This window comes from Cheilinus undulatus, linkage group 2 (genome assembly GCF_018320785.1).
Source record: "Cheilinus undulatus linkage group 2, ASM1832078v1, whole genome shotgun sequence".
Taxonomy (NCBI): Eukaryota; Metazoa; Chordata; class Actinopteri; order Labriformes; family Labridae; genus Cheilinus; species Cheilinus undulatus.
This window is the reverse complement of record NC_054866.1, coordinates 43,895,030-43,911,621: the sequence shown is the minus strand read 5'-3', so window position 1 is coordinate 43,911,621 and position 16,592 is coordinate 43,895,030. Positions and strand designations below refer to the sequence as shown.

At 39.8% G+C, this 16,592-nt stretch overlaps 2 protein-coding genes across 3 annotated transcripts in view; both read right to left on the bottom strand.

Moving 5' to 3' along the window:
• zmp:0000001236 (mastermind-like protein 2) overlaps window positions 1-3,205 on the bottom strand; it is an 84,578-nt gene extending 81,373 nt beyond the window's left edge. The window contains exon 1 of the mRNA XM_041809738.1: window positions 1,582-3,205. Within this exon, the coding sequence (XP_041665672.1) occupies window positions 1,582-1,992 (411 nt within the window). The 5' untranslated portion in view covers window positions 1,993-3,205. The remainder of the gene's footprint in view (window positions 1-1,581) is intronic.
• A 6,177-nt stretch (window positions 3,206-9,382) lies between these two features.
• Window positions 9,383-16,592, bottom strand: part of gab2 (GRB2-associated binding protein 2) — an 80,554-nt gene continuing 73,344 nt past the window's right edge. Inside the window, exons 5-10 of one of the 2 annotated variants that reach the window (XM_041809684.1) lie at window positions 15,985-16,082; window positions 15,520-15,799; window positions 14,008-14,098; window positions 13,756-13,858; window positions 13,517-13,639; window positions 9,383-13,423 (exon numbers count right to left, since the gene is read on the bottom strand). In XM_041809684.1, coding sequence (XP_041665618.1) covers window positions 13,280-13,423; window positions 13,517-13,639; window positions 13,756-13,858; window positions 14,008-14,098; window positions 15,520-15,799; window positions 15,985-16,082 — 839 coding nt within the window. In that variant the 3' untranslated portion in view covers window positions 9,383-13,279. The remainder of the gene's footprint in view (window positions 13,424-13,516; window positions 13,640-13,755; window positions 13,859-14,007; window positions 14,099-15,519; window positions 15,800-15,984; window positions 16,083-16,592) is intronic. The other variant, XM_041809691.1, reaches the window with a different exon arrangement.

Genomic DNA, 16,592 nt, shown 5'->3' with positions numbered 1-16,592 from the left:
TAATGTTAAATAAATTAAATTTACCACAGGTGGACCCCAATCAAGGTGTAGAAACATCTCAGCAAAGATCCAGAGAAATGGGAGGAACCTGAGCTAAATTTAAGTGATTTGTAAAGGGCCTGAATTCTTATGCAAAGTGATATCTTAAGTTTTTTTTTTTAATAAATTTGCAAATATGTCCAAAATTCTGTCTTTGATTTGTCATGATAGGGTACTGAGTGTAGATCAATGACAATAAAAATGTTTTTTTTTTCAACTGTAGAATCAAGCTGCAACACAATGAAATTGAAAAAATGAATGGCGTCTGAATACTTTCTGAATGCACTGTAATGCATGTTTCTTTTTTCCTGCTACTTCTGCAGGGCTACTGTATCCCTCTTCCTATACCAGTAGAGCTAGATTGCATTTTGCATTACTTTTTGATTATGCAATATAACTTTTTTCACAATATGCACATGTTGTTTGTCATAATAAATGCACATCAGTGCCAAAAACTGGTGAGCTTATAACTGGGATGAGCATCGGCCCTGAAGAATCAGTACCAGTTGACCCCCTTGTCATCACCGTGACCAGTTGGGTTGATTTCTGCACAGCTCTGGAGTATCTAAGTAATTCCAGTAGGAAACTATACCATCAGTTTTATTTAGTAACATCATTTTATTATAGTGCTTACATATTAAAGTTAGACAATTTAACACTGATGACACTTTTATTTAGGCTACATCAAGAGTGTTCAATTAAAGCACATTTACACATCCACAGACGCTTCATTCACACTGAAAGCCTTAATTTTTCACTGATTTTTGTCTGTTTAAAATAACTATAAACTCCATGGATCCACGTATGAAATTTGTGCAAATCTGACATGAAAAGATTAGATCCTATGTGACTAGAGCGTTTCAAACTGTCATAAAAAATCAAATCTGAGTCATACAGCAGGAAAAACATCAGAATCAGGTCACTTTGGACCACAGTGTGAAGGCAGCCTAAGGCATTTGTTGAAGAACAACAATTACTGTTCAGCAACATCCAAAGAGGTGGAGAAAACCAAGGCAATGTTATAGTTATGGTGGTCACACAGACATTCACAGAGAAAGGATGCATGTTTATGGGAACAGCAGAAGGGAAATGTAGCATCACAAATATGAACGGTTCTCACAGAAGGATCCAGAGGTGTTGGCAGTGTTCCCATTAGGTACGCAATAGCCTGGGGCCTGATATAGTCAAAATAGGTGTGCATTAAGTATGAGGTATAGATCTAAAACTACCTTTACTGATTGAGGCTTGCATTTGAATGTAAACAAGGGGCCAAGAGTGAATAAAAAGCATCAGAATAGATTGAGATCATCCAGAAATTTTTCTGCAGAGGACTCCTAATCCAATCAGCAAGGTCCAGGTCCCACAAAAAGCCTCAAAATATCTTCAAATCAAGCAAATTATAGTTAGGTAGATCCTTACAGACACAGTTGGTCTTAGCCTGGGGCCTCCAAATAACTTAAACCACTCATGGAGTTTTTTAATGAGAGAAAGCTATAAAATAGACACAAAGATTAAAATGTTTGGGTTTTTCCCAGAACTCACCGCTGTACGCGTGGAGATCTTCTGCTCGCCCTCTGTTCCCTTCTGCTCTCCGTTGGCTCTGCTGTACTCTGGAGGTTGATGGTTCGATCCCCTGCTGCCCTTTGCCTTTCTGTTCCCAGGGCCTTGCTGGACTATGTTGAGGAGGTGGAGCGTGCTCTCGTGCTCCCGGTCCGAGTTCTCAGCCTGCCCTCTCTGGTATCGGTTCTCACAGGTGGAGTGGTGCCTCCTGCACAGCTCGATGCGGGCGCGTAAACGCTCCACGATGGCGTTGTGCAGCTGGGGCACTGCAGAGCCTCTGGAATTGGACACCACTGGCCCTGTGCCCACTCCGCCTGGCATTGGTCCTAAACCGACACCCAACATTGGTACGAACGGCCCTGCAGCAGCCTGAGCAGGGGTGGCTTCTCCCATGCCCGAACAACAACTTTACCAAAATTCAGATCCACTTAAGGCTGGGGAATATGACAAGTTTTAAGGTATACTGGAATATTTTCAAATGACATATATAGGGTAAGACTATAAATAACGGGCTTGTCAATAGGTTTCTTTTAAGGCCTTATGTAAAAGGCAATCTAATGAAAATGTTAGGGCTAAATAGGAACTAATCAAATCTTATTTTCTGCTATTTTAAGGAGCATTCAAATAGGTCATTTTATGTCATTCCTCAGGTGCATGTTGACCTTGTGCAGCTGGCTGCTGATAGAAGTGTCTGGTCCATGAGGATTTGACTTCAACGGACTGTTTTTGTTATGTCTTTACAGAAATATATCGCGATATATGCATATCATGTATTGCAATTCAGCTAAGAAATATCAAGATACAATTTTGAGTCCATATCGCCCAGCCCTAGATCCACTGAGCTTCTAATGGACCAAGTATGTGTAGGGAAACAAGACCTATGGACTCAGCTATGATCCCATGTGCAAAAAAAAAAAAAGACTACAGCCACCTGGCAGAGAGAGAGACAATGTGGCTGTGACAGTAGATAAGAACCGTTTGTACAATTATCTGGTTAAACTGATATGAAATGATATAAAAAGCAATTATCTACAGAGTGAGATAAGGTCAGAGCATTTTCCAGCAGAGGTATTAAAAGTCCAAATGTTCCTCTGTGTTATTAGTGATGTCTTTCTCTGGGGTGTCACTACGGCAGCTTCTAATTAAAACTAGAATGATTTACAAACACAGGAGGCTCATGGACTCACAGCTGGAAGAAATCCACTCTTTCTTAACGACTCGACCTCAGCTCACAGATCAGTTATATTCATACCAACCCCTGGGATCATTCAAAATCATAGCACGCACAACTTCACTTTCATCGGCGGCTACATGTCAGCTCACTTTTCCTACAACACTTCAGTCACAAACGAGTACGACTGCAATTTAGTCATGCGATGTAGAATCTCCAGAAACAAGACATCCAGGAAACTTCAAGACTCACGGCATTTTTGTTTTGGAAATTAGTCCTTTCTCTCTTTCCGTCCGGTTAAGAAGAATGTGGCTGCAGATGACAAGTGTTCAATCTGAAGCACAGGGAGCCGTTTCTGAGAGCGACAGAGATCCGTCTCATATAGTCCATTGACAATCGTTTGTCCGTGTGGTGCACCGAGGCAATAGCGGAACTACAATACACAGACCCTCATTGTACGAACATTCCTCCTTTGACATGATCCACTAAGACGGACGCAGAGGGGTCCTAAAGCACACCCTGGTGGAGGGAAAGGTGAACTACAACAAGGACTGAACTGTAAGGGAGGAAGTCCCTAAAATGTTACTTAAATCTGACAGAAACAGCTTATTATAAAGAGATGAAAGTACCCCGTGAAGCGATGGCAGATGGAGTAATAGGCTGAATACATGGTGGTTGTTACGTATCACTGAACTGCGCAGTGTAACAAAAAACGGTAGATTTTCTCGCAGGCCTGCCCACAAAATTAGCCAGGCCCCTAAAAACCCAAAGAAAGAGCCCTCCCCATTGGTGATTTATTGATGATATCAGTGCATGTGTGGTCAATCAGTAGCATTTGTGCTAGCATCCTGGACAACAGTTCCCTCGTTTTGAAGCTGAAAAGTGTGTCAAGCTATTATTGGCTTCTAATGCTAAAATTATTTATTCATGCTACCTTTTAACCAATTTCAACACTTTTTTGCCACTTTAACCCATTATTTACAGCTTTTTGCCCTTATCTGACATTTTTGCCATTTTTTCTTTTATTTTTTAACAAATTTTAATCCTTTTTAATACTTTGTCACCACATTTCACTTTTTTTTTTTGCTGCTTTATGGCACTTTTAACCATTGTTTTGACCATTGTTGCTTAACTTTTTACTACTTTAACCTTTTTGACACTTAATGCATATTTCTGCTGAATCGTTACCACTTTTACCTATTTTTTGCCACTTTTAGCCAATTTTTTGCCATTGTTAGGTCACTCTTCACCCATACTTTGTCTCTTTTCACAATTGTTCAGTTGTTTTCTATGAAAGTTGTCTCGTTTTCTGCTACTTTATTTTCTGGCATCTTGATGTTTGTGCCAAAAGTGTAACAAGCTATTATTGGGTTCTAATGATTAAATTATTGATTAATGCTTCTTTTTAAGCCATTTCCCCACTTTTTCTACCTCTTGTTGCTACTTTCACTCACATTTTGCTGCTTTTCAACCATTTTGCCACGTTTTTGTCACTTTTTGACTAGTTTCTATAACTTTAATGCCTTTCTGCCACTTTTTCACTATCTTTGCTTCTTTTTTGCCACTTCAACCACTTTTTTACAGTGTTCACCCATTTTTCATCTTTCTTCACAATCATTCAGTTCTTTTCTTGTTGTCAAAATTTTTCTAGTCCATTTTTGGACATCCTGATGTTTGTGCACATCATGGCCTTGCTGTGAAGTAGGCATTATTTCCTTAATCATTTAGTTCAGTTTGCCCATCCACAGTATTGACTTTACAATGGACCATGATGTTGCTGACCTCCATTGCCTCCCAGTTTGGCTGGGCCCCAGAAAGCTCTCCTATGGGTAGTCTTAACTCAACCTGTGCTGTTGACATACTGCTTAATGATTTAATTCCTGCAGAGTCACAATGGTTCCTGGTTTTACTTTTCTTATACACTGCCAGAATTATTTTTCTATCAGGGTTGCACACATGTTTGTGGGTCACAAGTTTGAGGCACAACTATTGAATAGAATTTTTTTTTTTTTTTTTTGGAAACAATTACAACCACTCCACAACCATCGTTACATTCTGCCTCGGGACACGACATTTGCTCAGCAATTGTAAGTTGTTCAATTTTTGATTTTTGGTGTCGATTTTTTTTTTTTTTTAACTTTAATGGGTGGGATAGAAAATCTCAGATTCTATAATGTCCCATATACTGTACTGGGTGATTGAAAGTCAAAAAAAGTTGTTCACTGAGGAAATTAACAACCAGCTCTCATTTACCATGCTGTAAATGATGCAGCATTTGGTACTTTGGGGCAATATACTGTATACTGGTAAAGACATTTGGTAACATTGGTAATGATGAGAAGAGGTCATAGGGTGCAGATAGACTAGCAGGTTCCATGTACAGACAGCCTGGGTTTAGATCTGGCCTGTGGCTCCTTTCCCACACGTCTCTCCCCAACTCTCTCAGCCCTGTTTCTGACTCTATCCACTGTCCTCCTCTCCTTATAATGGCATAAAAGCCCAAAAATATATCTTTTGAAATGATGATAAGGTCTCAAAAAACGCATGCTGCTTCCTTCATGTCCATTGGACTCTAAGCACTTTGTGACACTTACTGATGCTGTTTCCTGCTGTCTAGATCGTTGCTTGTGTCGTAGCATCTTAATGGTAAAGGTTGACAGTATACCACTGACATCACTCAAATTTATGGTACAACAATGATGGCACTAAATCAAAGCAAACTTACACATCCAGAGGCACGAGTTGATCCCGAGTTAGTGCTCAGCAACATCTCTAAAGGTGGAGAAATCAAGCCAACAACATTTAAAGATAAAGGATAAATGTTTTTATTCATTAAAAAAAGGAACAGTAGCACCCTGAATATGTGTAGTCCACTCAGAAAGACCCCGTGAGGACTGCAGGGACTGATAATGAGGAAGAGTCTGTGAATTAGACTGTAGAAAAAGTTTGGGTTGTTTTTGCACCCACAGCCAGAGAAGGCCCACTAATGAGGGTCAGTACTGACCTTTAGCAGACACAGTATCACTGATATTCACTAGAAAGTTAAGGTCAGACTGTGGGAGCTGGATTAAAGGAATATTCTTTGCATTACTCATTTATTTTTAAGCAGCTCCTGATGAGTTAGTCAACTAATCTGCATTCAAGGATTAGGTTGACTAAGACATTTTTAGCTAGCTGTTTTTTTCAGTATATATTAGTCACTGCTCATTACTGGAAAATGGTCTTGTGTTTCATGATGTGATCATGAGGCAAATTAACATTAAATTCATCATTTTATAAAGTTCAGACACTCTAGAGATGTATTCATAATTCTTTGCCTGCCCTGATGAGTTAAATATGTCGTTTTGGTTCTTCTCTGTTGCTTATGAAGGATGCAGATGAAGGAGAAAACGCTGCAAATCTGTTTATTTTAGTATTGACAGACTTCAGTAAGCACACTTGAATGCAGACACAAACCACAGACATGTTCTTCATTTTTGAAAACCAAAAGGTCTGGACTCCTTTACTGAGGCAGCAGCAAACTGTGTATTTAAATGGATACGTACCTCACACAACAGAGGGCAGCAGGCGTTTAACTTCAGAGCTTCATGAAGTGGTAATGGGAATTTGGTGCCCAAACAGCTCTTGATTTGGCACAGTCTTGGGTATAATAACACAGCCAAATTCAGTCATATTTGAACCTATGATTGATATTTGTGCATGTATTTTAATGAAACCATTAATTGCCATATAACTTGACCACATGATTCTCAGGAAAAAACATGATTTAAATAGGACATCATTAAAAACCCACTTCTTTAATATGTTTGCACACAGTGAAGTATTTGCCCCCATCTTTTTTTCTTTTCTTTTCTTTTACTTTAACATATTCATCACCAATGTTTTAGATCATCAGATAAGATAACCTTTTAAGATAACCACATTTTGAATGATGATTTAATTTATTAAGGGAAAAAGCTATCCAAACCTATCTACCTGAAATGACCTAAAACAGCAGCATGCTGGAATTTAAAGATATTCAAACACAGATGAGAAAAAAGTCATTGACATCTAGTCTGGAAAGGTTTGCAAAGCCATTTCTGAGGCTTTGGGACTCCAGCGAACCACAGTAAGAGCCATTATCCACAAATGGAGAAAACTTGGAACAGTAGGGAACTACCCAGGAGTTGTTACTTCAAAAGTGCATCGAGGACTCACCCAGGAGGTCACAGAAGAACACAGAACAACATCTAAAGACCTGCAGGCCTCACTGGCCCCAGTTAAGGTCAGGTCAGTTTTTATTTTTAAAAAATTTCTAGATTCTGTTTTCACGTTGTCATGATGGGGTACTGAATGTAGATTAATGAGAATATTCATGTTTTATCCAATGTAACATCAGGCTGCAGCATAACATAATTGAAAAAGTGAAGGGGGTCTGAATACACTGTAAAATATTAATATTATATTGAACTGGAAAAACTCACTACATATCTGCATTTTGAGTAAATGTGAGTTTATAAACTTACCAGGAGGCCGCCATGTTTTGGTCCGCAATAATAGTTGGACACCACTTGGCCAGAGCGCTCCTTGCTTGCCTTAATCAACCCTTTCAGACTGGTAGTCAGTGTGAGGGCAGCATCTCACCCTACTGAGGTGCTGTAACTCTCACAAACAGAGAATTTTGATATTTGAGGTCTCCTCTATTTTTTCTGCGCACCATGAGCAGTCATCGGTCAAAATAGACAAAAAAAAGATAGCCATATTTACCTTGTTGTAGCAAAAATGTACATCCACACCGGTAGAATATAGTCTATTTGAAATCTGTTTCTTTACGACCTAGATGAAGACCAAGAGCTAAAATGTGTCTGTTTTTAATAGCTGTACCCCAAATTTCTATTTATGAAACTTTCTATTTCCACAAGGTACAAAATGTTGCAGGATAAGAAACCCACAGTAGGGGTTTATGCTTTTCAAAGTAAAAGTCAGCTTTAGCATTTTTTTGGAGAAACTCCCTTCGTTTGCACGTAATGCTTTTATTCTGGAGGGATGAGTCCTAAAATGCGGAAGTGAGTTAGCATTTTAGCACTTCTGGTCCCCTCGTCTGAAAGTCTATGGGATTTTTGAATGAGTTTTCGGTTAAATGCCTGTAATAAGGTCTGTGGTGAACACAAGTCCAAGAGAGTTTAACGTTTATCCTACAACATAAAATAAATCTGAAACATGCCCCACCTCTGAATTGTGTATCTTTTCATGTCTTAATAAAGGTGGTTGCTAAAAGACAGCTAACAAGGACTACAGCGTTTGTCAGGAAGACTATACGTCATCATCTGAGGCGTGGCAACTGAGCCTGCCGTTCACTTGCATCCGCAGGTGTTGACTGTTGAAATTTAGTTGACCGTGCTGTAGTTCAATATAGCATGACGTTAGCTTTTAATTTCGTCAGTTAGATTAACGAACCAGATATGATGCTTATATTGTCAATTTAGGAAGATTATCTTTGAACAAAACGTCTAAGTTTCATAAACTTTTATTAGACACAGAGCTTATTTTCAGCAATAATCCAAAAACACATTGTAAAAACCCATAGGCTCGACACCAAGGGAACCCATGCAACGCTAACTTCCGGGTTTGCCTACAAAATTATGTCACGACTGCACCACTCTATACACTGAATCAAGTCACTTGTAGGGAGGTTTATCACCGTAAAACTTAAGAAGCACAAGGCTTTTACAGCAGCCAACATGCAGCGACCTCGTGCCTGGTATGAAAGCTGTGATAGCACATGCCGTAGCAGCCATGCAGAAAATTCATGCTGCCAGTCTGAACGGCTGGTTAAAGAGTAGCAACGGCGAGGATCGCTCTGGCCAAGTGACGTCACACTATCAGTGCAGACCAAAACATGGCAGCCTTCTGGTGAGTTTATAAGCTCAAATTTACTCAAAATTCAGATATCTAGTGAGTTTTTTGTTCAACATGTGAGAGATACAAGATCTATCCTGTAGTAGATTGGTAGTTTGCCACCTTGTGGGTTAAATACGCCATTGCAGTACAGGGATAGTTTTTGATTGGCCAACATTTTAACACTAACAATGGGGTCTCCTTTGCCGAACACGCTGTAACCTGTTGAGTTTTTGTTACCTGCCATCTCCAAGTAAAGACGTGTTGCAGACACGTCTCTCGCCTGTTTATTGAAGTTCAGCAGGTGTACTACATATCCAATTAGTTAGAATTGTCTGATTATGTTGGGTTCCTTTTAAACTTCAATGGGCATTCCTGAGAACTATCTCTAGAATTCAAATAGCAGAAATTATTATATTCGTAGGAAGGCCAAAATGTAAAGTCCTGATATGTATATGCATTGACTTAGGAAGTAAAACATAACATTTTGTATAAAACAAAGATATACCACCAAGCATTGTGGAGAAACATTTTTTCTTTTGCATCTTAAAAGACAAAAGGGAGGGGAGGGACACTCTCAAACGGGAGCCAGCTCCCATCATTCACATAACTCTGACTTGCCTTCACCAACACTTCAGTCTAATTAAGAGTGTGTGTGAGTAATGCCGTCTTGGCTGCAGGAAAACGGTTTGAGTTCATGTTGAAAGAGGAACTCTGACACCAGTCTTTCACTTCTTGATTTATTCTATGTCCACAGGTTTTAGTCTACCATTATACAGGAATAACAAAGTATTGTTTTCTTGTGTATCCCAAATGAACTGTACCACATTACCATCACACTGGCATCTTTTGTACTATTGCTTCACAAATTACATACAGTTTGCATACATCAATGTTAGTAGAGAGAAGGTTTCCTTATTTGGTTTTTGTTTTTTTCCTTTTTACAATTATTAACTTCAAAACGCACAATAAATTAATAAATTAACACACAAGCAGTCTGCAAATGCTTTACAGTAGTAGCAATATCAGTGGTAAAAAAAAAAAAGATATCTACTAGTACAGTACGTCAACCCAGTGACAGTCTGACAGTAGATCTGAGCAGTGTTTTTCAATCTGGCCCAGTCAAGCTGTCATTTAACTTACTAAAACTCACAATCTACCACAACACATACACAGCTCTTCTGCTTATGACGGGTCTCTCTAGATAATAAATTACACATCCATTTCACTTCAGAGGCTGACAGGGGGGGAGACAGGCTTCTCTTCAGTCTTTTCTTTCCTCTCACTCTTTGTGAATCACAGTCCACGCAGGGAGGCTCTGCCAGTGTGACTCAAATCTGCCAGCCTTCCTGTTTCATGAACAGATCATAAAATTCAATCTGGAAATGTAAGAAAGAAACAAAATACAGGATGCAACAAGCTTAGCTTAATTTAGTCTGACCTGACCCTCGGAAATATCTCTTGCTTAAACCTACCAGTAGAAAATAATCATAAAAAGAATACAAAACAGTAAAAATAGTAGAAAAACATTAAGAAGCTAATCTCAATAGAATCAATAACACCATCGAGCACTGCATGGCCATGCTTTACGATCAGAGGGATTGACCCTACAGTGGTTCCAGCCCACAGTGAAATACTGGACTCAATATTATTGTGAATAATATCTAAAAGGCAAATTTTACATCTCAACTGAAATGAAAATATAAGGCAAATTTAACAAATATAAAAGTTTAGGAAATTAAGACAAATTCCATCCTTGACTAATTTTAAGTGACAGTCAGTACGTTTACATGCAGAAAGAGAGCGTAAAATTACTGTGGTTGTCAGACTAATACTGGACTTCTAGAGACTTTTTTGAGGGTGGGTTTTTTTTTGTGCCTTTACCTGAGCGAAAGGATGCTGAATAGAGTTAGACACTGAGTGGGGAATGTGGCATTCCTGGTAACTGAGCATGCGGACAAGTCTTTTGGTCCTCCTGGTCTTACTATGCTCTTGTGAGGCCTTGACACTCACTGATGATCAAAGGCGCCAACTGGACTCTTTTGTGACCAGGCACTGGGGGCGGTTGCATGCAATTTGGAGGGGGCAGCTGGGAGGATACCTCAAACGATGGGGTATTGGTCTGGAACAGGTTTGGATGAAGGCCGTAAGGAGGCCAAAGCAGCACAGGACCCAGGTTGACGTGGTGAAGTGCCGCACTGGCATATGCCAGCTATGAGTGCTGTGCAGGCCCTACAGCAGTGATCAACAATTGGCAGCCCGGGGGCCATATCAGGCCCCCCATAGCTCGCTATCTGGCCCCCAAATGATGATTAATATGTGGATAAAACAAGATGTTTAAGTTTTTAGGGTATCTTTTATCTTTAAATCCTTACAGCTATCATATCAACCCCAGGGCGATCAAGAATGGAACAGTTTTATCTGGATCAGCTGAACATTTGATGTGATTTTGACAGAAATACACCTTTCAGTCATATTAGACAATGTAATGTAAAGTAAACACATAATTAGTCTGTTCCTACTTGTGTTTTTCCCTTATTGGAGCACACCATACTACCGTCCCATCCACTGAATAGTTGAATATATATCCAAACATGGCATCTAATTAATGATTTACAGGAAGCATAGGGCGTGTTAGCTTCGTCATGCTCGACTCTCATGAACTTTTCAAAAATTTTCAACTTCCCCACAAGTTCTGTAAGCTTGATAGATGGATCATTTTGTCTTACTTTTCATTCTCAGTCACATTTTGCCTCATTTGATTGCCTTTGTCTTTCTCTATTTCAAAAAAGGGTTGTTGCTTGCATTGTTGGAGAAAGTGTTGGCTGCAGCAGTTCAATTTCTTGTGTATGAAAAGTGGTTTGTTTGACTTGCGCTGCGGTGTTGGCACTCTAAAAGAAAACCACAAGGAAAATGGCTGCCAAGTATGGTCAATATACAGTGCTTCAGTCTGTGAAAAAACCTAACCCCTTGAACAAACTGCATGTGCATATTTATGTATAAAAATTGGTCTATTGTTATGGTGGTTCCCGCCCACCCCCACATTCTTTATTTCCCTTCAAATCCCAATCACACGACTGAACAGTGGAATGACAACCAATTCTGGGCCCCTTGGGAATTCCCAAAAAATGTCAGCCTCTAAGGCAGAGTACCTGGAGAGAGCATAAGCTTCCTTTTGGTAGAACATGCAAACTCCATACAGAAAGGCCCTGTTTAAGGGGGATTCAAACCAGGAACCCTCTTGCAACAGACAGTAGTCCAGAAAATTTCCTGATTGAGTTATAAGAATAGCTTGATTTTTCTATGCATGTAAACATACTGAATGATCACTGGCATATCTTCATTTTGGCAGGTTGCCTTTGCACGAAAAGCACAATTTTACATTACTTTAGTGCACCTTTTTGTCTCAGACAACTGCATCAAATTTCTAACAGTCCACATGATGTGCTGCAAATATGTCATTCTATTAATAATTTACATACAGGAAACAATTACTCCTCAGAGACGTAGCTGTAGTGTATGGCATATCAAAGACCAAAGGCATACATCAGCAAACGGTTGAGCTCCAGAAAACATAAATATGCTATTCTGCTCAGACTTAACTTGTATTTATAGTCTCTTGGGGGAAGTGAGAGAAAAGCAGAAACAGGGTAACTAAACTCCTTGGTTTGTACTCTTCCTGCTTTATTTTTACTTCAAACTCTGTTTTCTTGTTTCCTTGATCAGTGCACACAGAAAATGAAATGTATTAAGAGATCTCCTGAAGTGAACTGACCATTATAGTCAAACCTACAAAGATACAAGAAGCTTCTATTTCTCTTCTGTGGTGTTTACTTCATTTGGACGACCCTGACTTTGTACCTGCTTTGAAATAATTGGCCTTCCATCCAGCCAGACAGCTTTTAGATATTGTTAGGGCTCATACTTAATGGAAACAGAGGCAACAGCCATGTAAAGTAATCATTAAGGCTTCTGACATGGGCCTTCACGTATTTGTAAGGCAGCATTGCTCCCCCTTCTCTTAGCAGACATGCACTACTAAGCTGAAATTATTGCCCGCAGTGAAAATAATCTCTTCACTGCTTCTGGGAGACTCAGCACAAATGATAGATTGAAGTGAAAAGAGAGAGTCTGCCTGCATGCCAAAATTGGAGTGCATCTTGGCATTGCTGAGACCAGTGAGCGTACTCTTACAGTATATTAATACGGTTATCGAACCAGTGAGTCTCTGCTTCTCTTTTAAACGGCGGTTTAAAATGTTAGGAGGCGAGTCCGACAGCCTTCATGGAACATGAGTTACTCATAAAAATGGAATCATGGGTAAGGATGATATTTTCATACATGTTATTAATTCATCAATTATCCATTTACAGCTATAAACGTCTGCACGAAGAGCTTTGGCAGGGCACTTCATGTGTATGGCCTTATATTCTGCATGTTAGAGCTAGACTGCATCAGAAGTCATCACAAAGATCAGGCATAGGAGAGATTATGGCTTTTTAGTCCAGGTATTTCAGTTGAAAACAAGGCCAACCAGAATTATAGTAATGATAGAAACATGATACCAGAGATGCTTCACTTAAAAGTGTCATTTTTTCTGTTTTTTTGTCACACTGTTTGCACAGGTCAGTGTCAGGATTTGACTCCCTTGGCTGGCTCAGTAGACTGTCGCACATCCGTCCACTCCTGCATGGTGCTCTGCAGAGCCTGGGTCTTCTCTTTGTCCACTTGCACGTAGTCCACCTTCTCATCAGAGGTCACGGAGGATGTTGAAGGCTGTGGAAGGACAAATAAAGGAAAGAGAGAGGTTCTCATAAGAAAATCAAACAAATACTTTGACAATTTAACTCTGTGAAATTGTATGTCTACTTTTCTGTGTGGGCTGGGTGACCCAGGCTGGAAATCCAGTGCTAGGTAGTCCACGTTGCCACATTTCCTCGGGGCTGGGCTGCTGGTGCCACTCACGGCTGGGGAGGTAGACGCTGGGTTCTGCTAATAGAGACAGGAGGGAGGTTTCACTCACACAGGGTGCCGTACATAAGCACTAGTAGAAAAAAGCAGGAACACAGCATGCTCTCTCAGTCTCCCTTCCAACTATTGGGGCTTACCATAGCTACATAATTCTCCTCACTGTCTGCAGAGTCAGTGCTGGTGATGCTTTGTGTAGAGATAGGGCGACAAGGCTGGGAGGACATGGAGTTCATAGCAGGCCTGGAGGAAAGCAAAAAGGGCTGTGAGTGCTTCTGATATCGGAGGCAAACAAAGTATAGGAGTTATCTGTACCATCAGCCTGTGCATGTGAGTGTTCTTGTGTCAGTGGCCTTGGATGACCTGGCTTAAATGATTGACCTCAGACTCACATAGGTCGTGTCCAGGACATGGTGACTGGGCTCTTAAATGGCAGCTCATCAATGATCCCATTGTTTTTCAAATCAAGAGGTGTTGGCTTTGCTGTGGAAACATCACAACACAGTGAGCAACATTGTCTCAGAAATTAGAATTAACAATTACAGCTGATTTAATGCCGCTGAAGAGAGTTAAATACACAGGAACTGTTGGATTACATTAGTTTGTGCATTTACATGCAGTTAAAAAGTCAAATCTATTCAGTGATTTCAGAGATCACTGACAAACAGTTCTCATTATCCGCTTAATTTAGCTGTTGAATCATACTCCTCACAGTCTTTTTAATACAGATGTCAAATCTCTGTTGACAGCTCTCTTGTTTCTGGAAAAAAAGGTGTATCTTCTTCTTTGGCCTGCTCCACAGGTCCTGATGTGGATTTCACAAATTGCAGCCCTTTTCCTCTTGGAGAAACTGAATCATGACCTCAATCATAAATCTGAAAAATTCTTTAGATTATGGAAGTCTTTGGATTTATTCCTGCAGAAACTTTGAGGCAAATTTCTGTTACAAACTGTCCAACCTGCTGACTCTGTCTGTGCTGCTCTAGTTGAACTGGTGCACAGCACTCTAGTATTGCATCACCCTGCATGTGTACACATGACAACACACTAGTTTTGGATTTTTCATTACTTTTTATTTTATTTAGTTTGTATCTTGGGTTTAAGTTTCTGCTGGTTTGTTAGTTTAGTAGTCTTTATTTTGCAAAAATGCTTCATTTTTAGTTTAGTTTCATCAGTTTCAGTGTTAGTTTTTTGGCAATATGGTATAAGATTTGAGATAACAGTAGTTATAATCATAGTAGCATAGTAATAGTTGTATCTCTTTGTTAAAGAAGCACAGAGTGGGCTAATGCTAAGCTCGCAAATGTCAGTATTACAGTTTAAAATGTGACTCTTGCACTCTTTGAGTAAATTATGGCAGGCTGACTTCTCCTGGGAACGTTCACCACTGATTCTAGTTTTCTTCATTTGTGGATAATTGTTCTCACCGGGGTTCACTGGTGTCTCAAAGCCTTAAAAATGGCTTTTTAACCCTTCCCAGCTTGATAGATGTCAGTGACTTTGTTTCTTGTCTGTTCTTGAATTTCCTTGGCATGATGTGTTGCTTTTTTGAGATCTTTTTGCCTGTTTTGTCAGACAGGTTCTATTAAGTGATTTCTTGATTCAACAGGTCTGGCAGTAATCAGGCCTGGGTGTGGCAGCTGAAACTCAGCTTTCCAAGAAATATGCTTAATCACAGCTGATTCATGATTTAACAAAGGAGGGAAACTACTTTTTCACATAGGATCAGGTAGGTCTAGATGTTTTTTCCCTTTATAAATGAAATCCTCATTTAAAACAGCAATTACTATTTGTTCAGGTTATCTTTGTCTAATATCAAAATTTTTTGATGATCTGAAACACTGTATCCTGTCTTAACCGTCATCTAAATGCAGTGAGCGAAAACTGTGCTGTCAATAACTCACATTTCCTGTTAGGTTTGAGGTTGCGGTTGATGGGTGGCGGTGTGACATCGCTGAGACGGCTGGGCCGGTGACACAAGGAGGCGCTGCTCCCCTTGCGGGCAGGTAATGTTGCAGAGAATCCTGGGAAATCGAAGTGATGTGGCCCAGGGCTCATCGGGATGTAGATATTCTTAGGACTGTCAGCCTGGGCAGCGCTCAGTGGCGAGGAGCCAGGATTCATGGGCACATAGTTGTCATCTGAGTTGCCACTGTCTGACCGTGTCAGAGGGGTTCTGGTTCTCTGATGTCAAAAGAGACAAAGGTCACACCACTCTCTTAGACTCAGCAGGCTCAATATTGGTGACAAACTGGAGCCCTCAGTTGGAGTAAACATTGTAGAATAATGTTTTCTATCTCTGCAGTTCATGACCTGCTCTGACGCCGTCTGTCTAAGAGGAAGTGCAGTCAAAGGAGAGAATGACTCACCAGGTAAGAGCTGAAGCCATCATTGACAGACTCCACAGACTGGCCTGAGTTATTGAAATGGATGGGACGGTGATGGCTGTTAGTTTCAAACGAAGAGCCTGTGGAGAGAGGAGAAGAAAAATCAATATTCAACACTGGCATCAACTTCAAAAGGAAACGTGCAAAACAGTGCAGGCCAAACCTTAATGTGTAAAACAAACATCATACTGGAGCTGGGCAATATAATGAGTTTTTAATATACATCAATACATTTTCAAATGAGACAGTATTTTTTTTATTTCAAGCAACTATATTGATGATGATTAGAGAAGAAAAATAGCTGCAAGACATAATGCTCAGTAAAATATCATTTACAGTAAGAACCCTTATAGTAATATAACAATCTACCACAAAGTAATTTATCTGAAATGTTTAGTTTGAATGGGTTATTATCATTTTGTTTTTCAAATTGATTTAGGAGAATTTACATAATTAGTGGGGCTGTAAAACAAATACATTTTGTAATTGTGCTTACAGTCTATAGTTAAAGGTGCAATGTGTAAAATTTAGCCTAGGTGCATTTAGCGGAGCAAATATGGTTAAAAAAGGAACATAATATTTCTGAGTTG